The sequence below is a fragment of the Palaemon carinicauda genome, chromosome 31, assembly GCF_036898095.1.
Source record: "Palaemon carinicauda isolate YSFRI2023 chromosome 31, ASM3689809v2, whole genome shotgun sequence".
Taxonomy (NCBI): domain Eukaryota; kingdom Metazoa; phylum Arthropoda; class Malacostraca; order Decapoda; family Palaemonidae; genus Palaemon; species Palaemon carinicauda.
The window spans coordinates 8,286,029-8,305,305 of NC_090755.1; the positions used below are offsets into that span (position 1 = coordinate 8,286,029).

Here is a 19,277-nt window from a genome sequence, read left to right on the forward strand (position 1 = left end):
ATTGGTAACAGTGACTGACTGCCGTGCATTTGCCCCATGTGGAAGGGCCTTAAATCACACCAAAGGCAGTTGGGAAAATGCATAGCTCATGCGTGCCAGGGGACACCGGGGATTTTAGTTGGAAGAAAACAAAGTGAAAAACAGGGATGCACTGTAACCTAACCTTACCCACCTAACTTAACCTCAGGTTTTTGTCTTTATGTACTTACTTAGAGGTCTTCAACGGCCTGTTTCCTAACCTGAATTACAGACACGGTAGTCATGGTAGTCATGTAGGAAATGAAGTGGATATCACTACAGTTAACATACACAGATTGCAAAATATTCCATAAAAGCACTCACAGAATCTATTATGTATCTAAAAAGTATGTCATAAAAATGGATAAAGTATGAAAACAAACAGGAACTTCTACATACAAATTTCAGAAGGTTTAACAGGTTCAAAACATTTGGTAATTAATATATTAAAGAAAGCACAGAAAATTTCCAAAAACCACTTAACAATAGTGCAAGTATAACAGGGCACCTTAGTCTTCCCAAACATCAACACACTGCACTTGAGCATTTTAATCCCAAATGAAACAAGAAAAATAGCTGGCACTCACTTTTTATAGGGAATTCTGTTGGTAAGAAATTAAACTGCTGTATGATACAATCAAATACCTGGCTTTTTAAACATGGCAGCATAAAAAAACAGAACTGACAACACTAGTATTCATTTTAATGTAATTGCCAAAACTAGTATATCCTTTCCTACCTTGCAGCCTCTAACCCCTTAATCCCACTTTTGTACAGTATATATATATATATATATATATATATATATATATATATATATATATATATATATATATATATATATATATATATATATATATATATATATATATATATATATATATATATACACACACACCAAGGGCACTTCCCCCAATCTTGAGGGGTAGCCGACATCAACAATAAAACAAAACAAAAGGGGACCTCTACTCTCTACGTTCCTCCAGCCTAACCAGGGACTCAGCCGAGTTCAGCTGGTACTGCTAGGGTGCCACAGCCCAACCTCCCACATTTCCACCACAGATGAAGCTTCATAATGCTGAATCCCCTACTGCTGCTACTTCCGCGGTCATCTAAGGCACCGGAGGAAGCAGCAGGACCTACCGGAATAGCCACCATAATCATACATTCCAAATGGTATACTGTAATTTGATTACAATGCTTGAACTATGTGCTATTTATGGGAACCTCTCTTATATATGTAAGCATATTTTTATAAATAAAGTTTACAACAATACTCATTTTGAGTTATCAAAAGAAAAATATCACCAAGAATGCTGTTTCTAATACTGTAGAAAGTCTGTGTAGCTAATGGACAATCAGCACCTTCAGAATTACTTCTACGTTTTGGTAGGTAGTAGGTTGGCCTGGGCACCAACTGCCTGTTGAGATACTACCGCTAGAGAGTTATGGGGTCCTTTGACTGGCCAGACAGTACTACATAGGACCCTTCTCTCTGGTTACGGTTCTTTCCCTTTGCCTACAAAGACACCGAATACTCTGGCCTATTCTTTACAGATTCTACTCTGTCCGCATACACCTGACAACACTGAGAATGCCAAAATATTCGTCTTCACCCAAAGAGTTAACTACTGCACTGTAATTTTTCAGTGGCTACTTTCCTCTTGGTAAGGGTAGAAGAGACTCTTCAGCTATGGTAAGCAGCTCTTCTAGGAGAAGGACACTCCAAAATCAAACCATTGTACTCTAGTCTTGGGCAGTGCCATAACCTCTGTACCATGGTCTTCCAATGTCTTGGGTTAGAGTTCTCGTGCTTGAGGGTACACTCTGGCACACTTCTATCTAGTTTCCCTTCCTCTTGTTTTGTTAAAGTTTTTTTTATAGTTTTTATAGGAAATATTTTTTTTTAATGTTACTATAGTTAAAATATTTTACTTTTCTTTATTTCCTTTCCTCACTGGGCTATTTTCCCTGTTGGGGCCCCTGGGCTTATAGCATCCTGCTTTTCCAACTAGGGTTGTAGCTTAGCATTTAATAATAATAATAACAACGCAGAATAATAATATTACGACTTCTTATTTGTAAACACTAATCACAATTATGTTTTTGAGAATTTTGATCATAGCCTACCATATTTCCCCACTTGAGACTTTGCAACTTGGAGATTTTCCCCAGGTACAAACTAAAACCTTAACATTTGCATCCATGATCTGTATTCGATACTTCTGTACTCCTTTTAATATCACACCCAAAAGTATTGCAGCATCTCAAAATCACCCTATGACAACTATATTTTTCCAGTCTTAAACAGTTAACACACAACTAAATCCTAAGAACATTTTTTTGTTTCGTGATTACCAGCACAATTTCTAGACTTTACTATCCTACTTGAACTGACTTTCCTTCTCAATACTTGTATAATCATATCTCTGACAATAGAAGCAAGTTAACACATGATATCCACCATGTATGTTACATGTTCCTTATTGTAACAATTTTATCATCATGAATAACTTTTCGAATTTACGGATCACAATTTCAAAATAATATGGGCAGTCCCACCTAAGGCAGGCCTCTGAAATACTGTAGCATACTGTACGTATCCTTTCTTTTCACATTAGGGATTGACTGTAAGTAATATGTCAACTAATACTTTTACCACATTGTCCTCTTTATTGTAAATATTGCATATCGTAATTTTTAAATATTTAACTTAGCTGGTGAATATATAGCTGGAACTCTGTTGCTCGACAGACAAACTCTACGGAAAAAACTCGCCAGCGATCGCTACACAGGTTGCGGGTGTGCCCAACAGCGCCATCTGTCGACCAGATACCCAGCTCTTATGTAAACAAAGACTCAATTTTCTCTCTGTCGACGTGTCGACAAGACGTACTTTACTCGCTGTTGCTAAACTGGAGTTTTTCACATCTAATTGGTGAAGTACTATATTCTGGTTTTGAGCTTTCGCTGTGCAGGGTTTTTCTTCAAACAAATCCTTGAACTCTTTTTTGTATCGGATTCTTTGTTGATGACTTAGATCGTTTTTTGGAATTTTCCCTTGACCAATTCAAAATGGCTGACCCTTCACAAGTTCCCAAATTTAGAAAATGCAATGCTAGGGACTGTTCTAGGCATCTTCCGAAGGCTTCTATCGACCCTCACACTGTTTGTTCCAATTGTCGGGGTAAAACCTGTCAATTGGAAGATCGGTGTGAGGAGTGCGTGGGCCTTTCGGAATTCGATTTTATCGAATTTGAAAAGCACACACGCAGGCTAGAGACAGATAGAATTAGGAGAAGTTCTTCTAGGTCTATTGATGTTTCCTCTCCTCATGCCCCACAACCTATTCCTTCCCCTGTAGTGGTTGTTCCTAACCCCCCTCCTAGCACTCAGGAACCTTCGATGGCTGACATGATGCGTGCCATCCATGCCCTGGGGGAGAGAGTTGAGTCCCTTGCAAGTGACCGCAATCAGCTCTTGGCGGATGTTAAGGAGCTTAAGTGCCAAAGTGCAGTGGGAAGTGCTAAAGTGCCAAGTGATAGTGTTGTGAACAGTGTTGCGCTTGAGGGTTCGTCTGTTCGTGCCTGTCGTCCTCCTAGTCCGGGACCTCTTGCAAGCTCCCAAGTCCAGGGGAGAAGCAATGTCGTACGACGCATGGGTTCGAGAGGCTTTAATCAGCGAACAGACGTTCCCTCCGTGGTATCGGGCGTATCTCCCCAAGATCGCCCCTACCTACTTAAGACGAGAGAGCCCATTTATACCTCGTCGTCTGAAGGTGTTTCTCGCAAGAAACTTTGGACCAAGGTCTCACGACCGTTAAAACGTAAATCGGTCCCTTCAGGACAAGTCCAACGTCCCGGTTGTAGCCACTGGGTCAGTTCGGACTCGTTGCCGTCATCCGATGACTGCTCACCGCCTAAGAGAGGCAAAGCGGTACCGCTTCAGACACTAACACCGTCTGTCGCCGCACCTGCTCCCGTAGACCCTAAATGGGCTTTACTGCAAGACATGCAGTCCAAGCTTACGTCTCTGATGCAGGACTTTCATGCGGAGAAGGTTGCTGCCGTACCAGCAGCGAGTGCAGTACCTAGCCTACAACCCTCCAAGCGATCGGTTGTGCGTCCTGTGGACGCTAAGGTAACCTTCTCACGTTCACCAGTTGAGGGAGTTCCTCCACCGATGCGTTCCAGTGTGGGCTGCCAGCCGCATGTTGACGTTAGCGACGCACGGAGGTTGGTTTTGACGTTCTGGACGTTCAACAACCATCAGAGTTGCCTTGTTTTGACGCGGTGCGTCAACCTCCGCAACCCAGTGTGGTTTCCACTGCGCAACCCAGTCAGTCTAGACAGTCTCGGGTAGACGCTGTGCGTCCTCGCGCTACCATGGTTGTTGACAGCTCACAGACTGTGCAGCAGGTCCATGACGTTGCGTCCGGCTCAGTCACGCATGCACCAGTGCGAACGGACTCAGCGAACCAGCCGTTACCCACTCCGTTGCCGTTTCCTCATCAGTTTTCGGATGAGGAACTTTCTGATGATGATGTTGCTGCACATCAAGATGAACAACAATCAGAATTGGACGAGCCTAAGTCTACTTAACCCTCTTTGGACTTTAGAAAAGTTTTGGCTATTTTCAAAGAGCTGTTTCCTGACCAGTTTGTTTCTGTGGCTCCTCGTTCTCCGCCTTCAGAGTTTGTTTTAGGCATGCCTTTTACCGCACCTGCCTTTACTAGACTCGTCCTCGCACGCTCGTCCAAGAGAACTTTGCGGGTGATAGGAGACTGGTTAGAGTCCAAGAAGAGTTTAGGGAAGACAGCATTTGCTTTTCCCCCTGCTAGACTCTCTTCTAGATCGAGCGTCTGGTATGCCACGGGAGAAGTTCTCGGCTTGGGAGTTCCTGCCTCTGCCCAGGGCGACTTCTCAAGTCTTGTAGACTCTCCCCGCCGCCTTGCCATGAGACGCTCAAAGATTTGTTGGTCATCATCGGACCTGGACCACCTTTTGAAAGGAATCTTTAGGGCTTTTGAAGTCTTTAACTTCTTAGACTGGTGCCTAGGAGCCCTAAGCAGGAAGATCTCTTCGACAGATAAAGAGACTTCTTTGCTCATTATGTCCTGCATGGACAAGGCCGTCCGTGATGGGTCCAATGAGCTTGCTGCCTCATTTGTGTCCGGAGTCCTGAAAAAGCGAGAATCTCTCTGCTCATTCCTTTCTGCTGGAGTTACACCGTGCCAGAGATCTGAGCTTCTCTTTGCTCCTCTTTCCAAGTGCCTATTTCCAGAAGTCCTGATAAAGGAAATAGCCGCTTCGTTAGTGCAGAAAGACACTCACGATCTTGTTGCGTCCTCAGCTCGCAAAGCTCCCCCTTTGCCTACCTTGTCAGCTCGACCAAGGATGGACACTCCAGCGTCTCGCTTTATTCCGCCCTTTCGTGGCAGAGCCTCCAGCAGAGGAGGTGCTCGTGCCGAAGGGAAGCGAGGGAAGAGGAAAGGATCCAAGTCCTCTAAGGGCAGAGTCTGACTGCCCGCAACTTCAGACAGCAGTGGGAGCCAGACTCAAGAACTTCTGGCAAGCCTGGGAGAAGAGAGGCGCAGATGCACAATCTGTGAAGTTGCTCAGAGAGGGGTACAAGATCCCTTTTGTACGAAAACCCCCTCTAGCAATGTCTCCCATCGATCTCTCTCCCAGGTACAGAGAGGAAGAAAAGAGACGAGCCCTGAAACTGGAAGTGTCTCTTTTGCTAGAGAAGGGAGCGGTGGTCAAAGTCTCGGACCTTCAATCACCGGGATTCTACAACCGCCTCTTCTTGGTTTCAAAGAAGACAGGAGGGTGGAGGCCGGTGCTAGACGTCAATGCTCTGAATGTCTTTGTCACAAAGACGAAGTTCTCCATGGAGACCACAAAGTCAGTCTTAGCAGCGGTCAGAAGGGAAGACTGGATGGTCTCCCTAGACCTAAGGGACGCCTACTTCCATGTCCCCATCCACCCAGACTCCCAACCTTTTCTGAGATTCGTTTTCGAAAAGGTGGTCTACCAGTTTCGGGCCCTGTGCTTTGGCCTAAGCACAGCTCCTCTCGTGTTTACGAGGCTGATGAGGAATGTAGCCAAATTCCTCCATTTATCGGACATCCGAGCCTCCCTTTATTTGGACGACTGGCTTCTCAGAGCCTCTTCCAGTCGTCGCTGTCTGAAGGATCTCAAGTGGACTCTAGATCTGACCAAGGAATTGGGACTCCTAGTCAATTTGGAAAAGTCGCAACTGGTCCCATCCCAAACTATTGTGTATTTAGGGATGGAGATTCACAGTCTAGCTTTTCGGGCTTTTCCGTCGGCCCCCAGAATAAGTCAAGCCCTGTTATTCATCCAGAACATGCTGAAGAAGGAACGCTGCTCAGTCAGGCTGTGGATGAGTCTGGTAGGGACGCTATCATCCCTGGAACAATTTGTGTCATTAGGAAGACTACACCTCCGTCCGCTTCAATACCATCTAGCTTTTCACTGGAAAAAGGACAAGACGCTAGAAGCGGTCTCGATCCCGATTTCCGAAAAGATGAAGTCTTGTCTGACTTGGTGGAAGGACAATATCAACTTAAGAGAGGGTCTTCCCCTGGCTGTTCAGACTCCCAACCACGTTCTCTTCTCGGACGCATCGGACGTGGGCTGGGGCGCGACATTAGACGGTCGGGAATGCTCAGGACTGTGGAACTCGAGTCAGAGGAACATGCATATCAACTGCAAGGAGCTGTTGGCAGTACATCTGGCCTTGAAAAGCTTCAAGTCTCTCCTTCGAGGCAAAGTGGTGGAAGTGAACTCAGACAACACCACTGCCTTGGCGTACATCTCCAAGCAAGGAGGGACCCACTCACTGACGTTGTACGAGATCGCAAGGGACCTGCTCATCTGGTCAAAAGGTCAAGACATCTCACTAGTAACGAGGTTCATCCAAGGCAACTTGAATGTCATAGCAGATTGTCTCAGTCGGAAAGGGCAAGTAATTCCAACAGAATGGACCCTCCACAAGGATGTATGCAAGAGACTTTGGGCCACTTGGGGCCAACCAACCATAGATCTCTTTGCAACCTCGCTGACCAAGAGGCTTCCAATCTATTGCTCCCCAGTCCCGGACCCAGCAGCAATACATATAGATGCCTTTCTCCTAGATTGGTCACATCTAGATCTCTACGCATTCCCACCGTTCAAGATTGTCAACAAGGTATTGCAGAAGTTCGCCTCTCACGAAGGGACAAGGTTGACGCTAGTTGCTCCCCTCTGGCCCGCGAGAGAATGGTTCACCGAGGTACTTCGATGGCTAGTAGACGTTCCCAGAAGTCTTCCTCTAAGGGTGGACCTTCTACGTCAGCCGCACGTAAAGAAGGTACACCAAAGCCTCCTCGCTCTTCGTCTGACTGCCTTCAGACTATCGAAAGACTCTCGAGAGCTAGAGGCTTTTCGAAGGAGGCAGCCAGTGCGATTGCTAGAGCAAGGAGAGCATCCACCATTAGAGTCTACCAATCGAAGTGGGAAGTCTTCCGAGACTGGTGCAAGTCAGTCTCTGTATCCTCGACCAGTACCTCTGTAGCTCAAATAGCTGACTTTCTCTTATACCTGAGAAAAGGACGATCCCTTTCAGCTCCCACTATCAAGGGCTACAGAAGCATGTTGGCATCGGTCTTCCGGCATAGAGGCTTAGATCTTTCCAACAATAAAGAGCTTCAAGACCTCCTTAAGTCTTTTGAGACCACTAAGGAGCGTCGTTTGGTTACACCTGGTTGGAATTTAGACGTGGTACTAAGATTCCTCATGTCAGACAGGTTTGAGCCGCTACAATCAGCCTCCCTGAAAGATCTCACTTTAAAGACACTTTTCCTGGTATGCTTAGCCTCAGCTAAAAGAGTCAGTGAGATTCATGCCTTCAGCAAGAACGGATTTTCGTCAGAAAAAGCCACATGTTCGCTACAACTTGGTTTTCTAGCCAAAAACGAGCTGCCTAAATCGTTCGATATTCCCAGCTTATCGGAGATTGTAGGCAATGAACTAGAAAGAGTCTTATGCCCTGTGAGAGCTCTTAAGTTCTATTTAAAGCGCACTAAACCTTTACGAGGCCAATCTGAAGCTTTATGGTGTTCAGTTAAGAAACCATCTTTGCCTATGTCAAAGAATGCTTTATCCTACTTTATCAGACTGTTAATACGAGAAGCTCATTCACATCTGAGTGAGGAAGACCAAGCTTTGCTTAAGGTGAAGACACACGAAGTTAGAGCTGTTGCAACTTCCGTGGCCTTTAAGCAAAATAGATCTCTGCGAAGTATAATGGACGCAACCTATTGGAGAAGCAAGTCAGTGTTCGCGTCTTTTTATCTAAAGGATGTCCAGTCTCTTTACGAGGACTGCTACACACTGGGACCATTCGTAGCAGCGAGTGCAGTAGTGGGTGAGGGCTCAACCACTACAATTCCCTAATTCCATACCCTTTTAATCTTTCTCTTGAAATGTTTTTAATGTTGTTTTTATGGGTTGTCCGGAAGGCTAAGAAGCCTTTCGCATCCTGGTTGATTTGGCGGGTGGTCAAAGTCATTTCTTGAGAGCGCCTAGATTAGGGGTTTGATGAGGTCCTGTTGTATGGGTTGCAACCCTTGATACTTCAGCTCCTAGGGGTCGATCAGCATCCTAAGAGGATCGCGAGGCTCCGTAAGGAAGACGTACTTAAAAGGCAGAGTAATTGTTCAAGTCGACTTCCTTACCAGGTACCTATTTATTTTGTTTTTGTTATTTTGATAACTTCTAAAATGAAATAAAAAACTCTTAGCTCATAAAATGTAAACATATATTACTGGTCTCTACCCACCATCCTGGGTGTGAATCAGCTATATATTCACCGGCTAAGTTAAATATTTAAAAATGATATTTTAATTATAAAATAAATTTTTGAATATACTTACCCGGTGAATATATAAATTAAATGACCCTCCCTTCCTCCCCAATAGAGACGCAGTGGGACGAGGAGAAAATTGAGTCTTTGTTTACATAAGAGCTGGGTATCTGGTCGACAGATGGCGCTGTTGGGCACACCCGCAACCTGTGTAGCGATCGCTGGCGAGTTTTTTCCGTAGAGTTTGTCTGTCGAGCAACAGAGTTGCAGCTATATATTCACCGGGTAAGTATATTCAAAAATTTATTTTATAATTAAAATATCATTTTTGTTTTCCGTTCCCCAATCCTCAGCATAACTACACCTTCAACGATGCTATGTATTCAAGATTTTCATTTGAGGTAGACTTCAAATCAACTATTGCAATACTGTACTGTATTTTTAATGGCTTTTGCCACCTCATTTTTCTTCTGATTAAATTTTTAAGACCTTATTTCTAACAGGGTCCTTTCCATTACTTTATCTATTTAAGTTTAATTCTTCTATTTAAGAGGAGAAATCATTATAACTTCATTTACTAATTCAATCTTTTATGTGAGATTATCCATTCTAGATTTTTCCAATGATTCAAATTTCTTCATGAGACTTTTAGATTTTAGGTCAGTTATCCCTGACAAATTCTTGAGTCACCAGCTTCCTCCACCTGTAGACATTATAGTTCAGAAATTTCAGCATCTAGCTATGCAATCACGGCTTCACATTCAGCAATAACCATATCTCACTTCGTATTTTGCATTCTGAGTAAGTTACAAATTTGACTCTGAATTTGTGCTGAAAAGTTATCAACTGAAACCTAAATAATTTTGTATAAACTTTGTCAAATTTGCATTTTCACTACAGAATACTGTACCACTTTGCAGCAAATGTTTTTATGTTGAACAGGCTGACATAGTCTCTCTTCATAGTTTATATATGACAGATCTATTTTGATATTGTTACTGATCTCAAGCTATTTTATATTCTTTATTTATTACTTCACATATAGTTTATTTCCTTTACTAATTGGGATATTTTTCTCAGTTGGAACTCTCAAACTTATTGCATCCTGCTTTTCCAACTAGGGTTGTAGCTTAGCTCGTAATAATAATGATTATAATAATAACAACATTAGGCTTCTAATATGACCCTTCTGTTACAGGAAAATCGACCCATTCCTGAACCTGGTCCAAATGGTAGGTTTACAGTGATTTTGTGGATAATATTGTATTTCATCTTGCAATTAAAAGTACATTACAGTGTTTAAAAACAACAACAACTGCAATAAGTCTGCAATAAGTAAAACAACTGTACCAATATGAAATCCTTCAAAATATTTTCAGATAAAAGACACCATCAGTAAAAATTGGAGTAATGTCTTTCTTTCATCAAACAATAAGTCTTAACACTAAAGCACATAAAATCCATTCTCTGGATGATATTATAATGTAATTAGCTACATACAGTAGTTCATAGTATAGCATTTTAGTTATTTTACTGAACATCGAAAGTCATTATTGGTCATGATGAACTGCTCAAGTTATCTAGTGATATTTCATACACAACCAACTCTTTACAGCCTTGGTATTTTTATTACTGTCCCATATACCATTACAGTTTTAAGGTCGGCCCACCACAGTTTTGAAAATTTTAAGGTCAGCCCACCACAGTTTAAAAAAAACAAAACAATAACTTGAAGAACTGGAGTTAAAATAATTACTAAGCAAATCAAACATTACTTAAATACATTAAATCAGAGATATTTTGATACAACCTCAAACTACTGTATTACGGAAAATAGTCAAGCCAAGATGAGTTGACGAAGAGTCTTGCTCCCCCCCCCCCCCCCCCCCCAATTGCAACTATGAAAATTCATTTACATATTTCCTTTTGCAAGTCAAGTGAATACTAATCTCAAAGAATTTGCTAATTATCATCTTTTATCTTGAAAAACATTATATAATTAACTTAGAAAATGAACTTGCTCAGTAATGAAATTATTTTCTTTTACAGAAGTGCTTATTAGGATGTCCCAAGTTGGGATATGTGGATCAGATGTTTCCTACTTAACTAAAGGCTATATTGGAGACTTTGTCGTCAAACAACCAATGGTTCTAGGCCATGAATCTGCGGGAGTAGTTGCTTCCTGCGGTAGCAACGTGAAACACCTAAAACCAGGTATGTAAACTAGCGTGTCACATGTTGATGGTTTTTAATGTTTATTTGCTTAAACATTCATTGCAAAGTGTAATATTGTACAGTACTATATTGAAGAAACTATAGATGAATCACTATGCAATAGCATACACACTCAAGAATACAATAGAGGTAGGCAAAGGGAAATGTACCACATAGTTTATAGCCGACATATTTGATCACTAAATCTTGTAAGAATATTAACATGCTCAAATTTCAAAGGAAACACTTCAAATTTTTCAACATACAGTACAACTGTGTTCTACATGTGTACTAAACCATCAGACATCCTATGAAAAGACAAAGAACCATAAACTTCAGTTACCTTATGAAGACTAAACACACTGAAATACTGCGACCAAAAATAATTTTCCATTTTTTTTACATTCTACTGCAATACAAGACTTACATATACTAGAAAAATACTTCCGCAAGTAACACCATAAAAATCTTTCACACCTTTAATTTTTGTTATGTCTTTCCTCAAGAGAAAGGTTTGCTACCTCTAAACAGCACTAATATAACTACAAACTGAAAAAAATGCTGTAAGTGCTAAATTTGAATAGCACCAAAGTATGGTAATATTTCAAGTGAAGTAGGGTTAGGATATCAGTTAAGCTCAGTTGATGTTAGCAGCCCACGCCATTAATAAAATGTTATTAACACTAAGTATATTGTTTGTTTTGAATATTGTTGATACACAAAACCACATTGGCAATAATTCTTATCACTATTTCCTCAAGGTGACAGAGTTGCTATTGAACCAGGTGTACCTTGCCGAATGTGCGAATACTGCAAAGGAGGCAAATACAATTTGTGCCCTGATGTTTTCTTTTGTGCCACACCACCTCATCATGGAAACCTGTGTCGTTACTACAAACATGCTGCTGATTTCTGTTACAAGTAATATTCTCTGACATTTATTTACATGATTTAAACTTTTTATCATTACGCACATAGCATATGTTTGTTTTGGGTTTTTACATTAAAAATATGTATACTGGAAGTGTAATTACTGTACATTTTCTGAATACAGTATTACAAGTATTCTAATTTCAAAAATAATTATTCTCTTCATTGCTTGACAATAACGTTTATATGCAATTGCGAGGCTTTTTGGGCTCATGTATTATATGTTGCAGGGTACAAATGACAGCAGTAGTGTAATTACTGTACATTTTCTCAATACAGTATTACAAGTATTTTAATTTCATAAATGATTAATTATTATCTTCATAGATTGACAATAATGACTATATGCAGTTGTGAGGGTTTTTGGGCTCATTGATATAGCGCAGTGTACAAATGACTAGACAATAACCTCCTTATTAGAGTATTCAAGGGTTCACAACTCTGTATTATTAGCAGGTTAAAATATCAGTCCCATAACCTATTGCTGAATTAAAGGGCTTAGTAGCACTCATGGAATTATTGTACAGTAATACCTGGGAGATCAAATGCCCATAACTTGAACAATCTGGTGATCGAATAAACTTCTCTAGATTTATTCCAGAGATCAAAAAATAAATCTGAAGGTTGAACAAATTGAAAGAACCTATATGGATTAAGCTGCTTTGCCAAGGTGACTGACACATCAGAGACAAATGCAAATGAGCCAGTTAACGCATAGCTTTTGCCCAATTACGACCCACAAAAATCTATTCTGTTTTCGCCAATTTCCTTTATTTTAGTATGTTCAGTGTTTATCCATGCACAATGGCCCCTAAGATGATTAGTAGTAGCAGTGATAATCCAAAAAGGAAGGTTTTAAGAACTACTATAGAACTAAAAATCGAGACAATTTAAAGGGAGAAAGAAATAGTGCTAGATTAACAGCCTTTGAGGCCCTTAAGCTAAGGAAGCAGATGCCCTGTCAAACATGCAAAGCCTGCCTTATCAGCTAGGATTTCTTAAATATGAGGCAATTCTGAGAGAATTTCAACTACAGTATTCCGAGTTTATTGCATTTAAATTCGCTGGCAGGTGAAACTTTCATGGATATACTTTTTATACAATTTTTAATATTATTGCCCAAGACTTGGGGGGCCTTTCAGCTTAGCCTAGTTAGCCTTATTAGAAAATCCACCACTGGAAAGAGGGGTGCATAAGCCTGAATTCCCAAAGAGTATGATACAGTGTACCGAAATCGACTATCTGCATGATTTTGAAAAATAAAGGAGACATTAAAGAAGCTGATGTAGAAAAAGTAGTGTCATTTCTATATCTAGGTAAAGAAGTACAGTAGGACCATTGAGGAAGTTGAAAAATTGTTATTGATATGGATTAAAGAAAAACAGTTGGTGGATGATAGTGTTTCAGAGACAATCACATGTGAAATGGAAAAGGAAATATGTTCAGAAATCATTAGTTTTAGAACTGGCCAAGGCTGGTTTGATAAATTTAAAAGAGAAGTGGCATTCATAGTAGGCATGGGGAGGCTGCTAATTCAGATAAAGCAGCTGCTGAGAAATATAGGGAACTTGATAGCTACATTAACACCGATAGCTATAGTCTAACAAGTTTTCAGCTGTAACGGAACTGGCTTCTTTTGGAAGAAAATGCTAAGGAGGACTTGCATCACCCCAGACATAAACCTATGAAAGATAAGCTAACTGCTGCTATATGGGAATACAAGCATTAATAAAAGACATCTAAAGGGTGATGTGAAGATTCAACAGTAAAAAGCCTGGATAACTAGGTAGATCTATATAGAGTGGATGCATAAAGAATTTGGGTCTAGTGTGAAAAAATACCTCCAGGAGAAACAGTTACCTCTTAAGGCCTTCCTCGTCAGGGACAATGTATCTGCTCACCCTTACAAAATAAGAATGAGTTGTCAGGGAGTTTTCCTTTATCTCATACAACCCATGAACCATCAGGTAACTTCCTATTTTAAAATTTTCCTTGCTCTAAACCACAATGACAAGGCCTGGGTGTAAGTTTTTTCCAAAATGACAAGGCCTGGGTGTAAGTTTTTTCCAAAATGACAAGGCCTGGGTGTAAGTTTTTTCCAAAATGACAAGGCCTGGGTGTAAGTTTTTTCCAGAACAATGAAATCTGAGGGGAACTTGTGACCGGACTATTTAGCAGAGAGGTACTTTGAAGGCTTTGAAACTGAGCCTGTGGTTGAGAACAATGTTTCTTTAGGAAAGTTCATGAAGAAGATATTGAAGAGTTATCAGAGAGCCATGACACAGCACTGACAACAGAGAAACTTCAACATCTTTACCATGAGCAGTACCAGTTAGCATATGAGGGCATGTCTTCATTGGATGAGGAGGGAATGGATCCTGTACCTAGTTCAACGATAAAGGAAATAATGGCAAAAAGGGCTGAATTACAAGTCTTGTTGAAAAATATTATCCAGATAAGGCAATAGCCCACAGAGCGGATAATTTTTACAATGACAATGCATTATTTCAGAAACCTCATAAAAGAGAGAGCCACATAAGGGGTTACCCAATGAGTTTATTCAATGGGGTACCCCTTCCAAGCAACACAAACACCACCTCCTCCTCCCCACCTTCCCACTAAGCCATCCACTCTCCTTACTACAGATCTTTTTGCATTTACTGTATAGAATTTATAATATTATGGCCCAAGACTTGGGGGCCTTTCAGCTTAGTCTCATTAGCCTTATTGGGCAAACTACCACAGGAAATAAGTGTCCATGTGACAATTTCCAAAGAGAATAATACAGTACTGCTACTTCTAATCTGCTTGACGGTACACTCAGGCGCACAATTCTATTTGTTTCCTTATTTCCTATCCTCACAGGGCTTTTTTCCCTGTTGTATCCCTTGGGCTTATAGCATCCTGCTTTTCAAACTAGGTTGGTAGCTTAGCAATTAATAATAATAATAATAATAATGAAGCAAAATTCAATTTTCATTTATTTATTCTATTAGTAATAACTTTCCATTAATTGGCTCCCAACCCAAGGATGCTTCCATTGGGGCCAGTTTTACATAAAGTTTACAATATTAAAATACAGTAAACTTTTTGTAAAACTGGCTCCAATGGGAGCATCCTTGGGTTGGGAGCCAATTAATGCCATCTCCATTAATTCTAATGGGAAAATTGACTGTGTTCAAACATGGTTTTGGAACAAATGAAGTTTAATCTTCAAGGTATCATTACAATTAATTTTTTAAAAATTATGTTTCCCCAGATTACCTGAACATGTTAGCTTAGAGGAAGGAGCCCTTTTGGAACCATTAAGTGTTGGCGTTCATGCTTGCCGAAGAGCAGGAGTTACCATTGGCTCAACTGTTCTCATCTGTGGAGCAGGTCCTATTGGACTTGTGAATCTTTTAACAGCAAAAGCAATGGGTGCAACTAAAGTCTGTATTACTGGTAAGTACTGTACTGCAAACGTGAAAAATCTAATTGTCTAATTGTAAGTTTATTCATTTTCTATAACATCTACAATGGTGAGAATTTTCCTTCAACAGACGTTCATATCGCCTGAGAACTTTCAGTTTTTATGTTAGCACTTTCACTATTTTACACAACTGATTTTGATATACAGTAGTCCTCCTTAATATTACAGACACTAAACATAATTTTAAAGGGAAGAAACCAAATCTCTACATACTGTATGTAGTGATTAATGAAATGCAAAAATTATGTAAAATTAGATAAATTTATTTACCATAAATCTACAAATGTCATATTTTATAACCTTGTATTTTTTTGCTGTTGAAGTTTTGCTATAAGATTTGGCACTAATTTACCATGGTTCATGCTAAACTGTCTTAAACACTATTCAACTCCATTGCAACAATTTATTTTCAAAAAATATATTCAAATCAAATATAGTATTTTTTTTATTTCTAATGAAGCACTACTTGTATTGTGCTTATTTTCTTCACAAGATATTGCACAGAATCGTTTAGATGTTGCCCAACAGTTGGGAGCAGATCACGTGCTTCTGGTTAACACTGGAGATGCAGAGGTCTTGGCTAAAAAGATTCAAGAGCTCATGGGAGGCATGCCAGACATCACTATTGAATGCAGTGGAGCCGAGCCAAGCATTCGCCTTGGGATCTTCGTGAGTTTCCCCATTCCTGTTTCTAAAATCCATGTTTGTGTTTATTGCACTGTCTTTAAATCATACGTGCCAAGCAGGATTCATAAAAACATTGGTAGAATATCACAGTACAGTACATACAAAGTTATCAAAACAACCGCCAATTATTATTCCTCCCTATTCAAAAAGTCCAAACATTCATAAAGTAAAAACCAAATAACTATTGAACTATGATATTAAACTGAGCTATTTCTATTTAACAGGCAACAAAGTCAGGTGGTATGATGGTATTGGTTGGCTTAGGACCACCAGAAATCAAAGTGCCCATTGTCAATGCTGCTGTCAGAGAAGTTGACATCAGAGGCATTTTCCGTTATGCTAACTGGTAAGGATACTTTCTAAGTTAATGTTGTTTTAAGCTATATTTTTCTAACCTCACTGTGCAATACTATACCCATGAGAATACCTGCATAGATTACAATCAACATCTTAAGCTTTATAGAACTTTAAACTGCAACAGAAATGTGAGAAGAGGTTATGATATTTACCAATTTAGTGAGGTAGTTTCTGACAACTATTCCGATATCTTCAAATTCAGACTTAAGGTTTTACTTGATTGCTTGAATGACAGAGTTTTCTGGCATCCTGACATCTAAGGTCATTGACGCTGATATCATTTGTTATAAATAAAGAATAAATGGAAATTCAATTCAATACAATAAAATTAAAGATGTTCGTATAAAAGTTAAATAGCTTTCAGAAGACCTGGTTCTGAAATAAATCTAAAAATACTGCTAGCATGGTATGCCACATCCAGTCCAAGAATCATGGCAAGGATGAACCTGCTATCCTCATTTTGAGCCTCAAACAGATTAGTTTTACTTGAATATAGGGGCTACTTTTACTATTCACATCAGTAGAAAGTCTTATACTAGTGGGTTTCACCTGGTTGTTATAAAAGGAGTGACAATTTTTTTTCCATTGATTCTATTATATTTATGATTAAACCTTGATGATTCCCTCTATTGACAATTAATGTTTACATGTTATGAGACATTCTTTTTCACACTTTAACATTAAAGCAAAAATGTATTGATATAAGCATTAATCAAAGCAGTTTTCACAATGTTTTGACACTTCTGTAAATTACTCTTGGTATACTACTTCAACGACCTTAAACAGTTTTGTAAATTTCAAACTTTCATAATTTATCAAGACTTCCCACATAATTGTTTCAGCTAACTTACTGGCATATATGGTCAGATGTACTGTTCATTTAGTAGTTTCAACCATTTGTAAAATAAAGAATAAGATTTAAGTCATCTATAAAATCAAAACTAATAGGATATAGACACAGCTAATTTACATTCATGCGCCAATTTTTTAAAAATAATGCTGATGAATTGACATGAATAAAAAAAAGAATCTATTTAAACAAAACAGTAAGGCACCCTGACTGAAATCCTACGATTTGAAACTAAAGAACCATAGAAGAATACAGCAAATATTAAATTCTACCATGGCATTTAGCTCAAGTTAAACAGTTACAAAGCAATTTATTAAGCTACTAGGAACATTTCTCTATCTGTTTCATTACATTTTCCCAACCAAAACTGAAATTGATTAAGGTATTTTAATGAAGTCATTCTAACTTCGTTATAATGGCAGTTGCAAAATAGCTTGAAAGGTTGCATTCTCAATCTTCTACTCTTTCTTTTATAGTGAAAAATACTACATTCCTTCTCCACATTATAATTATTTTTTTTCAGTTATCCTATTGCACTGGATATGATAGCATCAGGGAAGATCAACGTAAAACCACTGATCACTCATCGCTACAAGTTAGAAGAGACTGTTAACGCCTTTGAAACAGCTCGAACTGGTATTGGAGGAGCTATTAAAGTTATGATATCCTGCGAGTAATCAAACTGGTATGGTTTAGCGACAGTATCTGCATTTGATTGAGTGTGAGAATGTAAACGTTACATTCAAAATCTAGTACTGTACAGTATATCACAGAATTATTTCCTCTCCTTATTTGTAACTGAATTTTTTACCAATAGCATTTCTCTCAAATAAACAACAGTAAAGTATTAATTCACATACCTTTGCTAATCACCACTTTTCACTATGCTGTACTCTATAGAAGCATTCTCAAATTCACAATAAAGCCAAATATACGGTAGCTATACGCAATATTCATAGTGTCAAAAGCACTGCTGTATTCAAAACCTGTATGGTTTATGAATATGAATTGTACAAAAAAACCATGATTTAACCTATTCCATGCATACACTGAGATATTAAAGATGGTATTTTGAGCCTTATGTATACAGTACAGTATTGTTGTCTACTGTTTCACAACATTTTGGTTTAGAAAACTCATTTTTGTAATGGTAAAACAATTTCCATCAATAAAAAAATACTCTAACATGTTCAGCTGTTATATTCTTTTTATCCTTGAAATTGAAATTGCAATTCTAAATTCTATGCACTGTACCTAAAAGGCATTACTGTGGGATATCCAGTGTTTTCTCAACCTGTTTGAAATTGATCACAAATATATACATGTGATATATACAGCATACCATAGTGAACTTTCTGTAATCTGTATGACACTTGCATCTTGCAGACAATGAACCACATGAAAAATAACTTTGAATAACACAGTAACAATGTCAGGTTTGTTCCTAAGGGTTCTATAACAATGGTTTGACGTTATGGATCTATTTTGGTTAGTTGCTACTGTCTTACGATTACCGTTATAATTATAGATCTCTATAGTTTATAAAAAATCAAGACTACCAAGTTACATTTCTGAACTATTGTAGAGTTCAACTGGAGGATATTTTCTTAAATGGTAAAAGTTAGAGCAAACTAATTTTTAAGAGGGATAGAGGGGTACTGCAATGATAGACTAAGAATCAATGGAAGAAAAAAAAACAGCACAACTAGGTCTGAAAGGATACATCAAAGAACCTTCACTATCATCTACGGTTTGCTTCAGAAGGTACAGGGTAAACAGTACCAACTTAAAAGGATTATAGGTAAGTAAACAAAGTACTAGTACTAATCTATTATTATCATTACTAGCCAAGCTACAACCCTAGTTGGAAAAGCAAGA

At 39.1% G+C, this 19,277-nt stretch overlaps 1 protein-coding gene across 1 annotated transcript in view; it reads left to right on the forward strand.

Annotated features, from left to right (window-relative positions):
- LOC137624257 (sorbitol dehydrogenase-like) overlaps nt 1-18,592 on the forward strand; it is a 19,530-nt gene extending 938 nt beyond the window's left edge. The window contains exons 2-8 of the mRNA XM_068354784.1: nt 10,088-10,121; nt 10,939-11,103; nt 11,865-12,024; nt 15,293-15,477; nt 15,999-16,174; nt 16,417-16,538; nt 17,923-18,592. Coding sequence (XP_068210885.1) covers nt 10,088-10,121; nt 10,939-11,103; nt 11,865-12,024; nt 15,293-15,477; nt 15,999-16,174; nt 16,417-16,538; nt 17,923-18,076 — 996 coding nt within the window. The 3' untranslated portion in view covers nt 18,077-18,592. The remainder of the gene's footprint in view (nt 1-10,087; nt 10,122-10,938; nt 11,104-11,864; nt 12,025-15,292; nt 15,478-15,998; nt 16,175-16,416; nt 16,539-17,922) is intronic.
- The last annotated feature ends 685 nt before the right edge of the window (nt 18,593-19,277 follow it).